Raw genomic sequence first — 17627 nt, 5'->3', positions numbered from 1 at the left:
TGTAAAGTTACTAAAACAGTGTTTTCAATAAATGTAGTGGAGTAGAAAGAACATATTTGCAGAAGTAAAGTACAAATAGCTCAGAAGTGTTCTGAGGTCCAGCAGTGGAAAACGTTGTCAGAGGTAATAATCCTGCTGTGCTCATGTCGCCCTCTGGTGGTTGTTTACCAGAACATCAGTGATGAACTCTGATTGTCTGACAGGAATCTTCATCTTCTATCAGTAATATAGCACTAAAATGACTAATATGTATACACTATATAAGTGAAGCTTTTCTGGGACTTCTTGATATTTCTGGCTTCATTCAGCTTGTTTACAGACTCAGTTCAGTGGAAACACTCTTATTTGGTGACATTTATTGGTCATTATTGTGGTAATCTGGAAGTAATTTCATAAAATCTTTGATAAATATATGACATCATAATTACTCGCCTACCTACCATTACAGTTCTGGACCTGTTGATACACTACTCATAATTAATGAGGTATATTTTAGTGTTTGTCTTGTTTTTGCGACATATCTGAATATTTTTGCACCCCAAAAATAATTTGACACATTTCACTTTACTTTTATTACATATCCACACACACACACATATATATGCACACACACTAACTGAAGATCAGTCCTCACAGCTCTCAGCTCTTCAGCTGGCAGTCTGTCTCTCTGAGGTGTGAGGAGGACGACAGCTCTGATGGATGGACGGTGACGAGAAACACGGCTGAAGGAACCAGAACTCAGTGTAAAGACTGGGGAGAACCAGCTGGTTCTGTCTGTAACATCAGCTACACCTTCCCATCTGACAGTGGTGTTTACTGGTGTGAGTCCACAGGCGGAGCAGCCAGTAGCAGCATCAACATCACTGTCACTGGTAAGATGAGGCTGTGCAGTCGGTGCTGATGAAGCTGTGTAGGTGGATGAAATGCTGTAGTTTGTCTGTGTGTTGAGGTGGAGCAGTGATCCTGCAGAGTCCTGTCCTCCCTGTGATGGAGGGAGATGATGTCACTCTCACCTGTACAACAAAGACCTCCAACCTCTCAGCTGCTTTCTATAAAGATGGCTCCTTCATCAGGACTGAGCCTACAGGTCACATGACCATCCACCATGTTTCCAGGTCTGATGAAGGACTCTACAAGTGTAACACCATCAATGATGGAGAGTCTCCACCCAGCTGGATCTCTGTCACAGGTCAGCAGGTTCCCTCTGATTCAGGACTCATTTCATTAACATGTTCACCTGACCAGGTGAGATTCTCTCTGCAGGTAAACCTACAACAGCAGCCCCGCCCCCATCTGCAGCCCCGCCCCCATCTACAACCCCCACCATCTGATGTTCAGACTGCTCCTCCACCTGGTGGTGTTCTGTCCGTACTGCATCTCCACTGTCATCATGGTGTCTTTATATCGACGCAGGTCCACAGGTAACAATCAAGCACCAGAACCAACAATAACACTTCAGATGCATATAAGTTGGTACGACGTCTTGTTTGTGATTGGACAGAACCCAAGTCCCTGGATAACAACAGTGTAGCATCACTTCCTGGTTGTATTGTGTACTACTCTAGTCTTTAAATCCTTTTCACATTTCCAGTCACTAAAGTGGTGAACTGGGGCTGTACAGCGTTGTTTTACTGTACGAGACAAACTGTCCTTCAAACAGCTGAGAGCTGTGAGGACGACAGGAAGAGGATGTGCTGGAGAAAAACTATTATTAATAATCGTTACACTTATATTTTCAACTACACATCCAACAACATGGATGTAGAACATGTGAAATGTTCCAACAGACACATTAAATCCACACATCACAACATTAAGGCTCTGCAGACTGTAAAACTCTGGTCAACACTGACTCTTCTATCCAGACAGGTGAGTGCTGCTGCTTTAGATTACCTGTCAGTGTGTTTATACTCATTACTGCACAGTATCTGCACAGTGCTCTCTAAATTAATCTAGTGGTTGAATTAGAGGTAGCTGCGCTCTTCATATCAAACACACTCATTATCTAACTTATGTAGGCTACTTCTTGGAGAAAGTCCCCAGACTCCCTTCAACAATGTCTCAATTTAGTGAGTTATTGAGTTAAGAGACACTTTATAAACTCTTTGAAACTCTGCCTACATGACTTTCTGAACTATTCGAGCCTTTTTGTTCATTCGGCAAACGTTTTACATAAAGATATTCCTTTCTTTGTGTTAAAATAACGACATGTTCACACGTTAGAATGAAAACAAAGGAGGTTCGGTTAACGCACATCTGCGAGGTTTGTCCCAGTGGATTTGCCGTAGCAAACCGTTTGAGGCTCGCGCTGCGCCGCTCAGATCGCTTTTCTTCTGATTATTGATGATCGATTAGAGATGAGCCGTCCACGGTAGTAACGTAGTGACAGTCTGGATGAACGTGTGTGATGGACTTTGTGCTGTTTGCTCTCAGACTCATCTCCCGCCAGATACAAGTATACACACGTTAGCTTAGCATGCTAGCTGTAAACAGTGTGACTGTGTGAAAATGTCTAAAGTCCAGATTCTGAGATCGATGGTGAAGCAGCGACTGACTGCGGCTGCTGAGGAGATATGTGCGCTGTTTGAAAGGACGATAGCAGAGTACGAGGAAGAACTGTGTCGGTCCACAGAGCAGAACCAGCGACTCCGGAACCTACTGGACTCTGCTTTGACGCCTCAGCTTCGGTCACACAGAGCAGGTTCGTTCTCCTCCTTCTCCACTGTCGGCACCGACACAAATCTGCATCTTTGTTCAATAGCTTCCGGGTCATGTGACCCATTGACTCAGAACCAGAGCCGAACTGTGTCCAGATTCTGGTTGATTGAGACACATCTCTTTGTATTGGACTTTAGTGCTTTTTCTACTTTCAGTTAATATTCTGTTGGGAAATCAGCATTTTTATCAATGGATTAGATTAGATATAACTTTAGATATATTATTAGTTTAGATATCACTTGTTTACATGTATCTTCAGTGTTTTTAGTCAGTAGCTTCCAGGTCATGTGACCCATCAACTCAAAGTCCACCCTGAAATGTCTCCCTATAGGTGAGATCAACACATCCAGGTACTTTGCACTTGTGTCACCTTCCAGTCACAAAAACAATCCTTCTGATTTGAAAAAAACAAAAACAAACTGTGGTTAAAACTGTACAAAGACTGTTTTTAGCTTCTCTTCCATCCACAGACACAATAGAGCTCAACAGTCACCACCCACTTTTTTAACGGTGCCGGTTCTGGAAGTGAATTTGCCGTTCATTCTCTCCACAGACGTTTCATAAAATTCTTATACAAAGAGTTTTAAGTCTGGAACCAAGCCAATAAACTACCAGATGAATCGTGACCATAATACGTTTAATTGTGCGCAAAAAAATGTTGTAAACAGAGAAAAAAACAAAGGTACAAGACAATTTACATAATTATATAAGAGTAAAGGAACTACTCATCCCATAATCCATTGCGAATGTAATAGTGACGTCTCTGATTGGTGGAGCTCGATGTTACCATGGAAATGTTTACCGAACCCGCAAATTTCATGTTCGGGTGAACCCTTAATAAACTCTTCTCCTCACCTCTAAAAAAACGCAGTAGGTCAGAAAGTGAAATCATGGCAGCTCTGTGGTAAACAATCGTAGAGTTCAGTGGTAGCAGTAACTAGCTAACATGAAATTTGCAGGTTTTCAAACAGTCAAAACATGTATTTTTCCCCATACATTGTCATGTCTGGAACTTTTTAGCATTATTTATACTTTTTGAGTTGGGTAACGTAACAAATGACCAGTTGCACTTTGAAAATTGATATTAACTAATGCTGAAGATGACTAAAATATTACTTTCATCACTGTTATCTACCTGGATATTCTCTGCTGGACTGAAAAGCCTCTAAGGTCCTGTCATGCCTCTGGGTCGGGGTCAGGGTCTATCAGGGTCGGAGCGTCTGGGTCTGTCGGGCTCAGGTTTTGGGGGTTTCTCTCCTCTCTCCGTTTCTTTAGTTAAATTTTTTCCCCATGATGTTTCATGTGCTTGAACACATTTGTAGTGTTGCAACTGTATTTTACTCGCTGTTGTTCCATTTGTGATGACCTCTCCTCCTCTTGAATTGGTAGTCTGACATGCTCTGACTGTTTTCTTGCAGAGGTAGATGGAGCTGGGAGGATCGCCTCCCTGTACCTGGCTTTCTGGGCGGGGCTTCCAGAGTGTATATAAGGACTGCCTCTAGGGGTGTGTCTCTCTCCCTCACCTGGGCCTGCAGCAGGGCTTGCAGCCTCTTTTCCTTTTGTTTAGTTTGATGCACTTCACAACACACAATACACCATATCTTCACTCATCCATACACTGCTACCACGACTGATACCTTTCATATTTTACATATCCCACTAGTTTAACATTTATGTTGGTTTGAGTTAAATAAACTACTTTTTGGTTAAGATGTCTGTGTGTGGCCTCCCTTCTTATTGCCATCCTTGAGCTAGGTGGTAACAAATGTGGGCTCATGTTTGTGTGTAAGGGAGTGTTGCACACAGATTTTGCCTTACTCTTATTGGAGTCGGTTTTTGCCTAGCAGTAGATAACTAGTTTTTCTGAACTGGTGGCAGCTGGTAAGGGCTGGGAGGTTTTGGAACCCTTATTCCTGACAGGTTAAGCAATGTGGGGTACTTGCTGTCTCCATTGACCCTTTTTTTGTTTTAGTTTGTTATTTCTGTGCAGCAAGTGGCTAGAGCAGTTGCTCAGGTGCACTTCCAGGACTGCCTAGGTGATTTTCAGCATGCTGGAGATTAACCGGGTTGCTGGGCTTTGTGCTTAATTATCCTACCACAGACCTGCATTAAGACTAGGGTTAGGTGAGTCAGCTAGTATTGGTTAGGCAGTTAGCCAGAGGAATGAGGTTCCATATTTGAAGCAGCTGGTTGCCATGTGGGCTGTCACTGTTTGGAAAATTTTTGGTGGGTGTCTAGTCTGTCTGGTCGACAGGAGGATTTTTTTTTTTGCTAGGTAATTGTGTCTCTTGATTTTGGGGGGAGATGGAGTCTACTGAGGATTTTGTGCAGACTCCAAGTGAGGAATTGCTCAATTGTTATAAGAAAGATCAGCTGTTGAAAGTGGCTGACTTCTATAATGTGGAGCTTCCAAAGAAGTTGAGTAAAGAGGAACTGTTGACGTATTAAAGGACAAATTGGTTGAAAGTGGGATTTTGTCTGTTCTTGGGGATGGTGCACCTGTAAGTGTGACTGATTCTGCTGATAAAGCCTCACCTGTTGTAAGTGGGTCAGGTAGAGTGCTTAGTGTGGCTGGGTTTGGAGTTGGACTGACTTTTGAGCAGCAAAAGCAGCTTCTTCTATTACAATTACAACATGAACAGAAAACATTTTTTGGAGGTGGAAAAACTGAGACAGGAGGCCCGTCTTCGGGAAGTTGAACTAGCTCATGTGCAGGCAAATAAGCAGATGGAGTTGCAGCGCTACAAGTTCGAGCTCATGAGTGCGGGCAAGCTGCAGCCTGAGTCGTCAACAGCTGGAGTTGCAGTGTCACATGTCCCTCCAACTCATTCATTTGATGTAACTGTTAACCTACGGCTAGTTCCTAAATTTAATGAGCAGGACCCGGATATTTTTTTTGTGCTGTTTGAGCGGCTAGCTGAGGCACAACATTGGTCTGATGCTGAGCGTACCTTGCTGCTTCAATGTATCCTCACTGGAAAAGCCCAAGAAGCTTACTCAGCCTTGAGTGTTGCTGATAGTGTTAAATATGAATTGGTTAAAACAGCTGTTCTCAGAGCATATGAGTTGGTACCAGAAGCGTACCATCAACAGTTCAGACAATTCAGGAGAGGGAGACAGACTCACACTGAGTTTTCTCGTGATTTAGTCAATCATTTTAACCGCTGGTGTGCTGCTTCTCAGGTAGAGACATTGGAGGATCTGCAGGAGCTAATCTTGCTTGAGCAGTTCAAGAATACTTACTCTGATCATGTTGTGACATACTTAAATGAACAGAAGGTGATGACGATTTCAGATGCTGCCAAGTTGGCGGATGAGTTTGTTTTGACCCACAAATGTTTTACTGGTGAGAACCGTGGCCAGGGAAACCATACTTATAGAGAGAATATGGCGTCGGCTCACACCAGTAAGTGGTTGTCTGACAGGACTGACAGGTTTGCAAGTAAAGTTGGCCAGGGGTTACAGGCGAAGCTGGACCCTTATCGTGTCTGCAATTATTGTTTTGGAAAAGAATGGAATGAGTGTCAAGTGTTGGAAAAAAAGTGGAAGTCGGGTGCATTTGCTACAAAACCATGTGGCAGTTTTTTCTGCTCCACAACATCGTTTGACTTTAATTTCAGATCTGTTACAGGGTGTCGTGGTCATTGGGGTGCGTCCTTCATTGCCTATGGGGGGAGTGCAGGTCATCCTGGGAAATGACCTGGTTTGTGATCGGAGTGTTAAGCCATCTTCTCAAGTAGTACGTAGGGAGTCTCTCACAGCCACCTCTACAGTTCTTCCCACCTGTGCAGTGACACGAGCTATGAGCTCTGTCAATAGTGGCTCTGCTGTTGAGAACTTGGATAGGAAGAGAAAACCAGTGTTTCCTTTCCCTGCTTATCATTTGCCTGTGTCTTGCAGTGACCTCATTCAAGAACAAAAGGATGATCCTACACTTCAGGTTTTGTTTTGCCAGGTACTCCCTGATCATGAAGTGGAGAGTGCAGCCTGTGGTTATTTTCTCTCAGATGGGCTTTTGGTAAGAAAATGGGTTCCTCACAGGGAGTGTTTTGTGGGGGATGAAATAGTGCAGGTTGTTCTACCAGTTAAGCGAAGACCCACAGTATTACAGATCGCTCATGATGGTGTGTCAGGTCAACTAGGTGTAAGAAAAACCTATGATCGAGTTCTGAGACATTTTTACTGGCCTCGGTTAAAAAAAGCATCTCTGCCTTTATCAAGCCTTGTCACATTTGCCAACTGACTGGAAAACCAAATCAGGTAATTAAGCCTGCTCCATTGTATCCTATTCCTGCTGCTGAACACCCATTTGAACATTTGATTGTCGATTGTGTTGGTCCCCTGCCATGCTCCAAGTCAGGTAGTAACTTTTTGCTAACTGTGATGTGTCAAGCTACACGCTATCCTGCAGCCTTTCCCCTCAGAAATATAACCACCAAATCTGTTGTGAAGGCTTTGACACAATTCATGTCTACCTTTGGTATTCCTAAGGTTATACAGTCTGATCAAGGGTCTTATTTCACATCAAAGTTGTTTGCAGAAGTGTTGCAGCAGTTAAACATCAGACATTCACAGTCCAGTGCTTATCATGCTCAGAGTCAGAGAGCTTTAGAAAGGTTCCATCAAACCTTAAAGTCCCTCCTTCTGTTCCGTTGGATCGTGATTGGGAAGAAGGGTTATCATGGCTTATGTTATCAGCTAGGGAGGTGTCTCAGGAGAGTCTGGGTTTTAGCCCAAATGACTTAGTGTTTGGTCACACTGTGCGTGGGTTTTTGACCTCCTTACACAGTGACTAGAAATCAAAAGAGGCTCCACAAAACTTGATAGATTATGTCAATGGTTTTAGACACCGTTTGATTCAGGCCAACAAGCTGGCAAAAGAAAACCTAAAGGCAGCTCAACACAAAATGAAACGTCTCCATGATCGGCGTGCCGAAAGTCGGGAATTTAGTCCTGGTGATCAAGTTCTGGCGCTTTGGCCTCTAGTGGGATCTCCATTCCAGGCTAAGTTTTGTGGCCCTTATATGGTGACTAAAAAGGTGTCTGACTTAAATTACTTAATCTCAACCCCTGACTGGAAGAAATCAGTGCAGTTGTGTCATGTTAACCTGCTTAAACCATACTTTGCTCGGTCTTCAGTGACAGGACTTGAGTCATTGCCTTCTTGTGTTGCTGTAGCAGTTCCAGTGGGTCAGGTACGTGTACATTCTGATCCGGCAGTAGAAGCAGAGGAAGAACTGTGTACACCGGATGATGGCATGTTGAGAGGTCGACTTAAAAACTCTGAGTCTCTTGCGAGTCTGAACGAAATGTTGACCCATTTGTCTGAACCAAGACGATCAGAGTTAGTAAAGCTAGTTAAATGTTACCCCTGCCTCTTTGCAGATACCCCATCTCATACTCATCTCATCGAGCATGATATTGATGTGGGAGATGCTCAACCAGTCAGACAGCGGTTTTATCGTATGTCACTGGTCAAACATGAACATTTAGAGGCAGAAGTCAAATACATGTTGGAAAATAACATTGCTGAGCCATGTGCATCTAGTTTGTCCTCCCCTTGTTTGCTGGTAAAGAAGTCCGATGGTACATTTAGACCCTGCACAGACCTGCGTAAGGTAAATAAACTGACCAAACCTGATTCTTTTCCACTTCCTCGTATGGAGGATTGTGTGGATCAGGTTGGGTCTGCCAAATTTGTCAGCAAGTTTGACTTGCTTAAAAGTTACTGGCAGGTTCCACTGACACCTAGAGCTAGGGAGATTGCCTCCTTCATTACACCCAGTGGGTTGTACTCGTGCACAGTAATGCCATTCGGGTTGCTTAATGCCCCAGCCACATTTCAGCGCCTGATGAATAAGGTGGTGTCGGGTCTGGTGGGCTGTGCTGTGTATTTCGACAACGTTGTGGTTTCTAGCGACACTTGGGAGGATCATCTACAGCGAATTCAAGCTTTGTTTGACCGACTGGCTCTGGCTTCTTTGACTGTTAACTTGGCAAAGTGTGAGTTTGCTAAGGCAACAGTAACCTACTTGGGTAAGGTCGTTGGCCATGGGCAAGTGCGTCTAGTAAGGGCTAAGGTGTTGGCAGTTGACAAATTTCCTGTTCCTGCCACCAAGAAAGACCTGTCCCGTTTTCTGTGTATGGTGGGGTATTATCGTGGATTTTGTAAGAACGTCTCCACAGTGGTTGCTCCCCTAACTTCCCTTCTTAGTCCAAAAGTGAAGTTTGAGTGGTCTCGTACCTGTCAAGAAGCTTTTTAGTCTGTTAAGTCTATGTTGTGCTCTGTCCCTGTCCTAGCAGCTCCGCAGATGGAAAAGCCTTTCTCATTGTATGTGGATGCTAGCAAGGTGGGAGCGGGGGCTGTCCTCATGTAGACTAATGACCATGGTGTTGACTGTCCGGTGAGTTTCTTTTCCAAAAATTCAACATACATCAGTTGAACTATTCCATCATTGAAAAAGAGGCACTGGCACTCATCTGGGCACTGAGACATTTTGAGGTTTATGTGGGCAGTGGAGCAAGTGCTTTAGTGGTCTACACAGATCATAATCCTCTGACCTTTCTCTACTCACTTCAAAATCCAAACCTCTGATGCGTTGGTGTCTTTTCCTATAGCCTTTCCATTTGGATGTACGCCATGTAAAGGGAACTGAAAATACAGTTGCAGGTGCCATGTCACGAGGAATGTCCTAAGTTGTTTGTTTTTCTTCCTGTATGGTCTCTTTCAGTTCGTTTTGGTGTCATCTCCTCTTAATCTGCTTCCTAGGTACCATGGTTGCTGAGTTGGTGCCCTCTATGGACAGGGTGTGGTGTCCTGCAGGTTGTAAAACATTTGGGTTTCTTTTGGCATAGGGTAAACCAGAGGGTTTAAGTTATTTAGTTATTCTGTTGGCTATTGAGAGGGCTTGGGTTGTGGTAGTCTAATTGTGGGGATCCTGGTCAGGATGGTTTGAGTTAAATAAACTACTTTTTGGTTAAGATGTCTGTGTGTGGCCTCCCTTCTTGTTGCCATCCTTGAGCCAGGTGGTAACACATTCAGCCTGAAGATGTAACCACAGCGCTCGTCTTCCTCTCTGACATTCTTCGGCTCCGTCTCTGTGTTGCTTGTATGGTGCTGGCTGAGCTGCTTGCTTGTTTGTGTGGCGCTGCTGAGTCACGTACAACATCCAATCACAAGAGGGAGGAGGAGGAGCTAAGTGTGCTGTTGTGTGCTCTGAGGCGCAGCACTTGAAAGTAGAGTACACAGGCTGTGTCCAAATTCAGGGGCAGCATCCTTCAAGGACCAGCAAAGGCAGGGTTCTTCAGAGAGACCTGAAGGCAGCGTCAGCCTGTTGTGAAATTGGACGGTCTACCCTTCGCAGCATTTCCTGGTTGCGTCACCAGATGTTCCCGCCCCTACCCGCACCTCACTATTTCTGGTGAGGTAAGTTCTGCGAAAGTGACAAGAAGTAAAGTTTGACTGTCAGATCTGTTTGAGCTTCAGGAATTCCTGATTTCCTTTTTAATCCTCCTGAATAAAAGTGAACAATAATCTCTAAATAGTTATTTATGCTGTAATTTTGTAAATAGTTGTAAATGTTAAGACCTTAATAATAAGAGAAAACATTCAATCCCTTGTTGTCCCTGAAAAGTAGCACTCGATGCTGTTTGCTGTTATAAATTGTACTTAAGCTGTAAATACTGTTACAGACAACGTGTAACAATAGAACAATATTTTATTTCATGAATTATATAAAATGAACAATTATGAACAAATAATTTAAAAATAACTCATAAATTAACTAAATAACAGAAATAATGTAAGGATTGTCCTCTGGAGCAGAGAAGAGCCTCTCCATCCTCTCTGCAGCCTCATGTCCTCCATCCTCCTCGAGGCAAGAGATTTACAAAAAGTGACATCAGGACTGACAAATCGGCTATTTATTATTTATTATTATATATAATTGCCTTACTCCCACCCAGTCGGCGGAATGTTTCGCCCTGTGAACAAATGTTGTTCTGACCTCAGACAGTGATGAAGCTTCTCTGTTTGCTCCCTTAAACACAATGAAATGTGAAACAGACATAAGAGTTCTAATACAGCAAAAAAATATAATCATCATAAGGATAATAATCATAAACATAGCTCTTTATTCCAACGTTTAACTAGACTTTACACAGATCACAGCCTGAACGAAATCTGTTCATCCTGGTCCATTTATGTACATAAAGTAAAATGAGTCTATAACATCTCCACAGTCACAATACGTTATAAGATATCAGTCATCCTCTGAACGTCTAATGGTTGAAAGTAAAAGGCATTAAGCTGAGCATTACCAACATATTTTAACTGATGCTCAAATGACTAAAAACTGAGTATAAACCCAATACTTACATTCAAATGAGAGATCTGCTTCGCTTGAGGTCGCCATTATTTATTTATTTATTTCTTTGCTGTAGGCGCGCAATGAATCTTGGGCAATTTGTAGCCGCGAAGGATAGTAGCGGTGTGTCCTCCAGGAACAGGCAAAAGAAGGAGGCATTTGTGGGGAGCATTTGGAGCACACTTTGAATTTGGACAGGCTTCGCGCGGCTTAGGGACGTAACTGCGCTTCAAATATGCAATCCGAAGGATGCTGCCCCTGAATTTGGACACAGCCAGAGACGGCCGGGTCGCCACTTTGATGAAACTGCTGCAGTGCATACAGGAGAGAAACTGAAACTAAAGTATCAATCTCATTACACTGGTATCGATCAATATCGACACCAACATTGGTATCGATATTATTGATATTTGGATCATATCAGACATCCTCTATGCGTTTGTGTTTGTATCCAGTTACAGCTTCTGCATTCTGCTCCACAGTGACTGTTTGCTGGTCAGTGGCTGTAACTTTAAACATAAAGCAGACAGAACATTCAAAGCAGTCCTGCAACACACTTATGCCCAGTCAGAGGAGCCCAGGTGGGGCGGCGGACTGCTTTAAAAGCCCCCTTGATGTTAGTGTACTGATGGTGTAGTGTGTAAACTCCCCGAGTCACAGAGTCCTCATGTTGGTGATAACCAGGGAAAACCTTCTTCATGTTGGCCTGGTTGAAGTCTGCAGCAACAGAGACCTCTCCAACAGGATGTGTGGACTGTAGCTCACTGATGGAGCAGTACTGAGTGTTCAAGACCTCCTCAATATCTTCACTGGGGAAATGTATACTGCCATGATGACATCACAGTACATTCCCTGGGTATGTAGAGAGAGCGACATATAACAGTCAGGTATTTAATGTAGGAGACCAGTGACTATAGACTATTTAGGGATTTGTACCAGTAGTTATTTATGTATATTCACTCCACCAGCCTGAGTTTTACCCCTGAGAGTGCAGCTCCTCACCGCCCAGAACGATGTGAGCCCCTCCATGTAAATGGTGTCCGGGACGGTTGAGTTCAGCCAAGTCTCAGTGAAAATCAGGGCTCAACAGTCTCTACTGTCCCTCCTGGAGGCTAATTTCCAGCCTCAGGTAGCATGAATTCAGACTTTTCACAAGGTGGCATTATGATGGTGTTATTTTGGTGTCCTTCTGATTTATTTATTGTTGTCAAATCATAGAGGAATCTCTTTGTTTTGGATTCACATTAATGTGGCAAGACAGATTTATTGTTTTTAACACACCTGTTAAGAAGCTGCCACTCAGTGGAGACAGATGGACAGATGCTACGCAGCTGAGAACTGGGCAACTGTTAGCATCACTGGAAGCTGCAGACTCTGGCTGGGTGCACGCTATGAACCACATTAACATAACTATTCCACCAACACCAGAGTCATGTATATTAGGAGACCTACATAAATTTAATAAAGTTCCACCAAAAGACAAGAAAGTGTTCCTCTCTTTATGCATGATCACAAAAAAGGTGATCATCAATAAGTGGATCTGTGCCAAAACTCCATCGGAGAGGGAGTGGGTCACCGAGGCAATGGAGGCAGTGAATTTCGAGAAAGTAGCCTTTAGTCTGGAAAATAATGATGTGGGTTATGTTGAAATTTGGGCTCCGATGGAAAATTATTTGATGTCGTTGTGATATACATGTTTTTGTCCTCTCTACATTTCTTTTGAGTTTGCTGATGAAGTTTGTCAGCTTTTGTTTTGCTTTCTGTTTTGTTTTTTGTTTGTTTGTTTTTTGTGTTTATTTTTCCTTTTTTATAGTGTTATCATTATTTGGAATATGTTTGTGTTGGGTAAAAGGGACGTATGTGTATGTATCTGTGTTAATTAAAAAAAAAATGGAGGTTGTCAAGGAGCATGAAGCGTCCAAATGTAGGTGCAGAAAACTACAAGTAAGAACTTTAAATCAACAGGTAACTTATGATTGTATTGTTGTTGATTTTATTTTATTTTTTTAACCAAGACAAATGTAGAATTTTCAGAATTAAATTTCCAACACAATATTTCACTTTCACACTGTTTGAATTCATTACGATTTCTCATTTCTCATGATGTTCAGAGAAACAATGTGGGGTTACCTGTCCGCTCCAGTATTTGGCTAAATATCAACCTGATTTGAACTTTTTCCTGTCGGCTTAACATTGGTCCTTTTGTCTTCTGTGTCCTGCAGATGGCCAGCAGCTGTTGTTTGGTCAGAAAAAGGTTTCTCCCGAGCAGCAGGAGTGGAGCTCCAGTCTGGACCAGCAGGACCCGGAGCCCCCACACATTAAAGATGAGCAGGAGGAACTGTGGACTAATCAGGAGGAAGCTGATATCACTGAGTTCACATTCACCCTTGTTCCTGTGAAGCATGAAGATGATGATGAAGAGAAACCTCAGTCCTCTCAGCTTCATCAAAGACAAACTGAACAGATGGAAACAGAAGCTGACGGACAGGACTGTGGTGGACCAGAACCAGCCAGGAACTCATTTCCAGAAAGACATTTACAATCAGGGACTGAAAACATGACAGGAGACTTTCCTGAACCTCAGGCTGAAGACTGTCCTGAACCTGAGGCTGAAGACTCTCCTGAACCTCAGGCTGAAGACTCTCCTGAACCTCAGGCTGAAGACTCTCCTGAGCCTCAGGCTGAAGTTAATTATGATGTTTGGAGTGAGACCAAAGAACTTCAGTCAAGTTTAAACTTTCAGAAAAACATTGAAGTCCCTGTAAGTGGTGTAGGATGTTGTACTGGCAAGGAACAGTTTACTTCCTCTGACTGTGGTGAAAGATCTAGCAAAATCTCAAAACTGAGGATTTATACGAGGATTCACACAGGAGAGAAACCATTTAGTTGTGAAGAATGTGGTCAAAGATTCAGCACACAGCAAAATCTTATCAGCCACACGAGGATTCACACAGGAGAGAAACCGTATAGTTGTGGTGAATGTGGTAAAAGATTCAGTCAACAGCAAAGTCTTAACAGACACACGAGGATTCACACGGGAGAGAAACCGTATAGTTGTCTTGAATGTGGTAAAAGATTCATCCAAAAGCAAAATCTTATCAGACACACAAAGATTCACACAGGAGAGAAACCGTATAGTTGTGGTGAATGTGGTAAAAGATTTACCCGTCAGCAACATGTTATCCAACACATCAGGATTCACATGGATGAAAAAACATTTCCGTGCTCTGACTGTAATAATAATTATAATTAAAACTGCAAGCAGTGATGAACGGGCCCTCGCAGTCCGCGCGCGTCGGGGCGTGCTGCCGTCCAGACTCGCTCCGCCTTAAGCCACATTGCTTGATCGTTGTTCACGGAGGTGACAACCGCCTGCGTTTGGGACAGTGCGCGCGGGGGTTGAATATCAGCCTCTTCTCCCAACGTGTGTTTGTAACGTGGTGGCTTGCCCCTGCCAGTATTAAGCGCTTTCAGGTGAAGTCAGAACAACTTCCTGCAATCCACAGAAACCCAAATGGACTGCAGGTGAATGAATTCTAAAACATTTAGTAATCGGGTACGTTTTGACAATCGATTCCGCACTGTTATGTTGTGTGAAGTGTTACGGCCTTCTGTTTGCCTTTGTCTGGAATTCAGGCATGGACATCTGTGTTTTTGCAGGGAATAGATTGGAAGTGGGACAGAGAGGGGGGGGTTGTGGCTTGCAGTAAACTTCCTCCGCCCTAAATTCGAACCTGGGCCCACTGCGTATGTGGCATGCACTCCAACCACTCGACCACCGGCGCAGCTAAGACACTGCCTTCTGTTGTCACCGTGAAGGCAGGAAGGCAGCGCATCATAGGGGAGGATGGAAGTGGAATGCCACAGATTTAGATAGGTAGTGGAGTGCAGCCAGATGTGATTCTTCCTTTTGGAAAGGGACAGCAGTCAAGTGACCAGGTTTGACCAGCGTCCTGCAGTAGCTGTGTTTAACCACAGAACTCACTCAGTTGTTTCATATCGCAGGGGAAGCCACTTCGTTCATCGTGGAAAAGTTGGGCAGAATCACAACTACACACATTTTGTTGTGTGCCACATTGACAGGGTAGACACAACACGCAAATGGCATTCTTAGCAAATTGGCTTATTTGAAAATTGTGTGCTGTGGCTCACTACCACTCACTTATCCATTATGTGGCTCTACCCATTACCCTTCAAATATGCCCTGTTGTAACGTGCAATGTAGACAAAACTACCTGCAAATGCCATGTACATCTGACTATGTTTGTCATTACTGCACATAAATGAGTGTAGAATAATGCTTCACTTGCCTTCTTTCAACAATGTATTTATGGCTGTCTATCAGTGTCAAGCTTTTGATCTAAGTTCTGCTTTGTTTGCTAGTTTTTATTCCAAGAAGTGCGTGCTGCCACCTTTTGAAGTTTCAATAAAATCTGATGAATATGCGGCTGACTTACTGGAATTGAATGGAATTACTCAGAGGTTATTCAGACAGGATACATGTGCCTTGAAAGACAACAATGCCATCTAGTGGCGACTTGCATCATGTACACCATAAATTCATGTGCTTCTAAGCAAAATTGACCACTTCCTGTTGGACTGAGAGTGTGGGTGTAAATGAGTCATTTGTGCGTCTTCTCATAACACACGTGCGTGCCAAATTTCATTTATGTATATGCATGTAGGGCGCCAACATTGACTGAGATAAAACTTACCTCATGTTTCCAGTGGGTGGCGCTATTGATATGACACAGTATTGATGCACAGATCTATTCAGGGCGACTCCCTCTACATTCCCTCTAGATTTGGCAGAGATAGAACATTGTATGAAGAAGTTATGAGGACACGATGCTTTACGGCGAAGGATTTGAATTGACCACTCCACTGTGGCCAGCAGGTATGACGTAGGATAAAGATTTCCATAACTTTTCATCTTCAAGGTCAGAGGATGCTACTGAGTGACTTTGAAGTCGGTGGTGTTACATCTGTAGGAGGAGATAATTTAAGTACGAAGATTGGCAATATTTCAAAATGGCGGCCAAAATCAAAATGGCCGACTTAGTATTGATGCTGAGATTTATTTGGGGAGATAGCCTCTACACTTAATAGAAGTTTGGTGTGGATAGGAAATTGTATGTTAAAGTTATAAAGTCTTGATGTTTGACCGCGAGGGGAAAAAATGGTTTCCACTGCCCCACCCACTAAAGTATGTCGCAGCTGAAAGATTTTAATAACTTTTGTTCTCCAAGGCATGAAGAAAATTACTGAGTTAATGTGAAGACTGTGGTGTTTAAGCTCTAGGACAAGATAGTTTTCAAAGTAGGCATGAATTTGTCAAAAATTCCGCCACACATCAAAATAACTGACTTCCTGTTGGAGTGAGAGTAAACATCCAAATGGGTTTTTTGTGCGTCTGGTCATAATGAAGGTGCGTACCAATTTTCGTCCTTCTATGTACAAGTAGGAGGCGGGGCATCACAATAGGGGGCGCTACAGAGCCCACGCGTCACCGCCAGTCGGTGGCGTTACATCTGTAGGAGGAGATAATTTAAGTATGAAGATTGGCAATATTTCAAAATGGTGGCGAAAGGAAAATGGCCGACTTAGTATTGATGCTGAGATTTTTGTTCGGGGAGACAGCCTCTAGAGTTCCGAGCAGTTTGGTGTGGATAGGAAATTGTATGATAAAGTTATAAAGCCTCGATGCTTGAGGGCGTGAGGAAAAAATGGTTTCCACCACACCGCCCACTAAAGTTTGGCGCAGCTGAATGATTTCCATAACTTTTGTTCTTCAAGACATAAAGAAAATTACTGAGTTAATTTGAAGACTGTGGTGTTTAAGCTCTAGGACAAGATAGTTTTCAAAATAGGCATGAATTGGACAAAAACGCCGCCACACATCTAAATAGCTGACTTCCTGTTGGAGTGACAGTATGGTCCCCCCAGACTTTTTTGTGCGTCAGCTCATGAGGAATCTGCGTATTGAATTTCGTTCTTCTACGCACTTGTGGGAGGCGGGGATGAACATTAGGGGGCGCTACAGAGCCCGCAGGTCGCGACCACGCCCAATGACAATGCAGGATCGCAATTTTCGCTAGATGTAACATATATTCCAAATTTGGTGAGTTTTTGGGTATGTTCAGGCATCCAAAACTGCATTCAAACTTGGAGAAGAACATTTCTGTCCTTCCAATAACAATAGGGACCTCGCAGGTCTACCTGCTCGGGCCCTAATTAAATAAAAGATTTAGACATAAGAGAAGTATGACCTGACACATGGCCGATTATGATGATTCTATCTCTTCTTCTATCCTGTCTTTCCAGCAGAGATTTCAGAGACTCTGTGTGTCTGTTGTCAGATCAGTTGAGCGTACTATTCGTGACACCAGTGTTGTGTCGACAGTTTGTCTAATAAAGAATTCACAAACAGAATGTCTTTCTGGTGTTTATTCAATGATTTGTTAAAAAAAATCTTTGTTTTTCTGTAAGGAGCGTTTACTTGTCTGAGCTTTTGTGAGGTTTAAGGGGAATTCTGGATCTTTT

At 43.2% G+C, this 17627-nt stretch overlaps 2 protein-coding genes across 3 annotated transcripts in view; both read left to right on the top strand.

Annotated features, from left to right (window-relative positions):
- Window positions 1-17627, top strand: part of LOC115590038 (Fc receptor-like protein 5) — a 435016-nt gene that overhangs the window by 231031 nt on the left and 186358 nt on the right. The gene's annotated exons all lie outside the window — the stretch shown is intronic.
- Window positions 2279-14534, top strand: LOC115590000 (zinc finger protein GLI4-like). Its single transcript, XM_030431228.1, has 2 exons — window positions 2279-2701; window positions 13307-14534. Exons 1-2 carry the CDS (start codon window positions 2509-2511, stop codon window positions 14335-14337), a joined length of 1224 nt encoding a protein of 407 aa, XP_030287088.1. The 5' UTR covers window positions 2279-2508; the 3' UTR covers window positions 14338-14534.

This window comes from Sparus aurata, chromosome 10 (genome assembly GCF_900880675.1).
Source record: "Sparus aurata chromosome 10, fSpaAur1.1, whole genome shotgun sequence".
Taxonomy (NCBI): Eukaryota; Metazoa; Chordata; class Actinopteri; order Spariformes; family Sparidae; genus Sparus; species Sparus aurata.
The sequence above is the reverse complement of the archived record's forward strand: the minus strand, read 5'-3'. Positions and strand labels throughout refer to the sequence as shown.

Excerpts from the sequence above, each read along its gene's own strand:
- LOC115590000 (XM_030431228.1), top strand. The coding sequence starts at position 2,509 with ATGTCTAAAGTCCAGATTCTGAGATCGATGGTGAAGCAGCGACTGACT. Across the intron at positions 2,702-13,306 it reads GCTTCGGTCACACAGAGCAG|ATGGCCAGCAGCTGTTGTTT; the intron begins GTTCGTTCTCCT and ends TGTGTCCTGCAG.